This window comes from Hipposideros armiger, unplaced genomic scaffold (genome assembly GCF_001890085.2).
Source record: "Hipposideros armiger isolate ML-2016 unplaced genomic scaffold, ASM189008v1 scaffold_845, whole genome shotgun sequence".
Lineage (NCBI taxonomy): Eukaryota > Metazoa > Chordata > Mammalia > Chiroptera > Hipposideridae > Hipposideros > Hipposideros armiger.
This window is the reverse complement of record NW_017732195.1, coordinates 347491-351899: the sequence shown is the minus strand read 5'-3', so window position 1 is coordinate 351899 and position 4409 is coordinate 347491. Positions and strand designations below refer to the sequence as shown.

At 34.4% G+C, this 4409-nt stretch overlaps 1 protein-coding gene across 1 annotated transcript in view; it reads right to left on the bottom strand.

Annotated features, from left to right (window-relative positions):
* AGL (amylo-alpha-1,6-glucosidase and 4-alpha-glucanotransferase) overlaps positions 1-4409 on the bottom strand; it is a 71232-nt gene that overhangs the window by 26027 nt on the left and 40796 nt on the right. The window contains 3 exon segments of the mRNA XM_019629345.1: positions 110-243; positions 497-633; positions 3771-3901. Coding sequence (XP_019484890.1) covers positions 110-243; positions 497-633; positions 3771-3901 — 402 coding nt within the window.

Here is a 4409-nt window from a genome sequence, read left to right as displayed (position 1 = left end):
TATGAGTCTATGACAATTCTTCGTTTTGGTCTTTTAAAAGCATGTACAAACTACTCTGTATGTGGTTTCTACACAACATGCTCATTCACTCAAGCTTTGTTGGCTATACCTTGACATCTGCTTCCATGCTGTATCCAGAAGAGTGGTGTATGCACCAATCAATATAGCATCAAAGTAACATGGGATAAGATAACGTGGGATCTGCTTCAGGTAAAAGAACATAGCCTGCAACCATTTACCAACCTGTTATCAAAATAATTTAAAAAGTTAATTTGTTGTGTTTACCAGCTAGGTATATTTTAAGAGGTAAACCCAAACATGCAACTCTATTAACTAGTCATCTAGCAACCAGATATCCATTTATTAGAAATGAAAGATGAAGAAGAAGAAAGGAAAATGTTTCTGGCTAGAAAACAATGTAAATATTATCTATAACATGGTAATACAGTTCTTACTGTGCCCTAGTTTTTTCGAACTAGAATATAGCTTTACTTACTTCAGTAATAGCTCCTGATCGTGAAATAAGCCGGCTGCTGACATAGTCAATCATCCAATCTCCAGATCTCAAATTATCACAAAAAGGATGCCCCAAGTCATTCTTTGGTCTTATTTCTGCCAACACGGACATTAATCCTGAAAATTCATAGAAATCCCATGCTGTATTATTGGCAAAGGCAATTTGTTCCCATCGCCTGGGCTGCTGCTAGTGTCTAATGATCTGGGGTGAACACACAGAGGTAGACAAAGGGTTGCAGAGTCCACAGGGGCACTCCGCATGGTTGGAGAGTAGTGTGGCAACACTGGCTTGAGCCAAGATACAAAGACACACTGAAGGGGACCACTGTCACAAGAGCTATGAGAGCTTTTCGAGATTCCTGTCTGCTGAGACTGGTCTTGCTCTTTTAGATTTTAAGGCTTTAATATTCAAAGACAACTGGTATGGTTTCTTTGCCCTGGCATCTGGGTGAAGAAAATTGATAAGCCTATGTCTTTTCATGTTGAAAAGTGAGAGATTCATTAAAATTCAGGCAAGGTTTAAGGAAATCATAGAACTGATTTCAGAGAGAGTAAGAGCGACTATGGTGATAATAAGAATAAAGCCTGGTTTGAAAAAAGTTTTGAAACATAACAAGAGGTACCTGGAACTAACCAAAGTATCAAAGTGAGGTATACAGGCACATCTTTAATATTCAAATAGAAGCATTAAAATTCCTAGGCATACATAGCAGATTCTGTGATTTCAAAGACAGAACAATAGTACTTCTTTCATTATTCAATAAAGTATAATTTCCACCTTAAAAAATTATATTGGCTTCCCTAATTCATTTTGACTAAATCTATTTATTTAGAATGTAATTATTTTGATTGTGTATATAGCATGTTTTAAGAATTTAAAAATAAATACATAAATTTAAAATGTAGTTCTATTTCTCAAGGGGCAATAACTTTTTTGGGGAAACAAAGCTTGAAATATAACAAGATAGTATAAAATAATGTTCTACATATGCTCTAACATTTTTAGGGAAGGTAAATATTGCTCAGTAAATGTTAGTTCCACTTGTGGAATAATGGAATGACATGACGGAGCAGTGTTTTAGAAAAGAGAGCTGATAATGATCAAAGGGATGGACTAATTTGTGGAAGAAGAAACAAGACATTAGAAAACTGGTTAGTTTGTTTTATAGAAAGGACTTAGTCTTCGAATAGGGTGATAACTGTGGACATAAAAAGGTATACCAAAGAGAACACAGAAAAAAAATCCATAAATCATAATTACTGATTAAATACTGAAGATAAAACGAGCAGCTCCAAAAATGGACTCCTGTATTCCAACATATCTGAATATGTATTATCACAAGAAGCAAAGCAGAAAAGGGAATTTGTGTAGGGGAGAGAAAGGTCAATGAAGTGGGTAAATCTGATTTAATCTGAAGTTCCTAATAAGTTCCTAAATAATATTTCCTGCTGGAAATATTAAACTGTTGGAGGGAAAAGGGGTTGGTATAAAGTAAAAACTAAATCAGTTAAGGGCAATCATATTTAGAAAGGTTGAGAAAAATCATCTTATGAGAAGGTAAAGAGAACTAATAAAGATTTAGATTTAACTTTAGGAAAGACAAAGGCCCAAAAGAAATTCACAAAAGTATAGTATTTTCAGTGAAGTAGAAGTTGTTCAACATCTCAGAGTGAAAATGGAGTATATATCTGTTTAAGACTGATAGCATACACATTTCTTTATTATTCCTAGCACAAAACATTTTGTGTAGAAAATGAGAAAGTTTTAGGAAAAAAATAAAATGTCATAAATACAAAAACTCTCAAAAAATCTACTGAGAGCGTCTTATATGCTTGGTTGTTACCTGTTAGCAGCTCAGCGGCTGCTCAGCTCGGGCGGGACTCGAACCGCTGTTGCTCAGAGCTCAAACTCTTGAGCGAGCTCTTAACCAACTGAGCCACTCGGCCGGTCCCTATGCTTGGTTTTGTAGAAGGTATAACAGCTAAAAAATAACAACCTCCCAAAAGGCAAACATTCTTCTTTCTTAAGGTACAATTTATTTAGTGGAGTTTTAAAGCTAACAATTACCAAGTATTTACTATGAAGAAAACATTGTCTAAGTATTTTACATGTATTAACTCATCTAATCCTAATAGGAACACCAGCGGTAGATACTACTGCTGTCTCCATTTTACGGATGAGAAAAGTGAGCCATGGAGAGTTTACTCTTTGGTTATACAGTTAGTCAGTGTAACCGAGAGAGTCTGGTTCTAAAGCCTATTTCTTACCCACAATAATAAAGATTCACGAAAAACACACACTAATTACTAAAACAAGGCAATATATTCCAAGTGCCAAGTAAGAGGTGCAGTAGATAAATCCAATGGGTACCCAACGGTCAAAGACATTACTGTGAAAATCAGTAAAGGCTTTGTGGAAGAGGTAAGACTTGAATTGGTCCTTAAAGATGGATCAGATAGACAAAGAAGAAGGAGTTGAAAAGGAGGCATGATACGTGGGAAATCTATTATGAACTCGGATACATGTGTGATAAACCAATTTCCTAGATAAAAATCTAAGAAAATATTATCAACCAGATGGATTAAGCTGATAAGTATTTAGTTCCTATGTTCCAACTTACAACTACTCTAACTGCATAATATATTACTGTAAGTTTTCTTTGTAGGGTAAAGCAAATATGAAATAAAAAATATTTCAAGTTAGATGAAAAAGGAAGATGAATGTACAGTAATACCTTGATTTGTGAGCATAATTCGTTCCGGAAACAAACTACTCATACTGTAAGACATCGCTCGTTTACCAAGTTAAAAAGTACTTGGCTTGCGAGCATAATTTGTTCTGGAAACAAACTACTCATACTGTAAGACATCACTCGTTTACCAAGTTAAAATGTATTAGAAATGTTTGCTCATCTTGCGGAACACTCGCAAACCACGTTACTTGCAATCCAAGGTTTTACTGTATTATACTTATAACCTAGTCCCATTTGGGGCCCAAACGAGTTATCTCATTTAATCCTCAACGAAGCCTATTTGTTAGCAACACTATTCACATTTTATAGAGGTAGAAACTAGGGCACAGAGAAGTTATTTGCCAGAGGTAAGTAAATGAGTAGGTGGCAGAGCCATAATATGAACCCAAGCAGTCCAACTCTAAGCACATACTCGTACTCTTATTTCTATGAAGAAGACACCACACAACTCTAAAAATGAAACAAAAACAAAAAAGTTTAACTATCTTTATACTTGCTTACCTTGAAGACCTCCATATTTAAGAGACGACCAGTTTGGTATGTTATAACATCCCCCACCATCTTCTTGTTCTTCTGATTCACACCGGTAGAGAACCTGATTTAGTTCAGCCAAAGTTAATTTAGAGGCAATACTAAGATGCAAAAAAATAAAAATAAAGAAAGCTGGTTAAATATGGTAAAATTTCACTTGTTGTCAATAAAAATAAAGAAAATCTGAATCATAACCATAAATTGTCTTAGCAATGTATGTTTTAGGAACTCATTATAATATACATTATAAACAATATACATTATAAATAATAATTAAAAGATAAAACATGCTAAAAATCCAATTAGAAGTTACATTTCTTTCAAACCAAGGAAATAATCAAGTGCCAAATCTGATTAATTAGAAGTACACTAAAAAATGTTTTGGTTGCTATATCCTTTATCTCACAAATTTATTTTTAATCTTTCTAGTTTGGGCTTAGTTTTTTCAAATCTCCTTTATATTCTCCTATGTGGGACATCAAGAAACTTTTTTTTTTTTTTAAGATTTTTGTTGGGGAATTGGGGGAAGGGGAACAGACAAGTTGCTGTTGTTTTGTTCTTCAATCTAGTTGTGGAGAACGTTGCTTCACTGGCCTAAGATGGCACCAT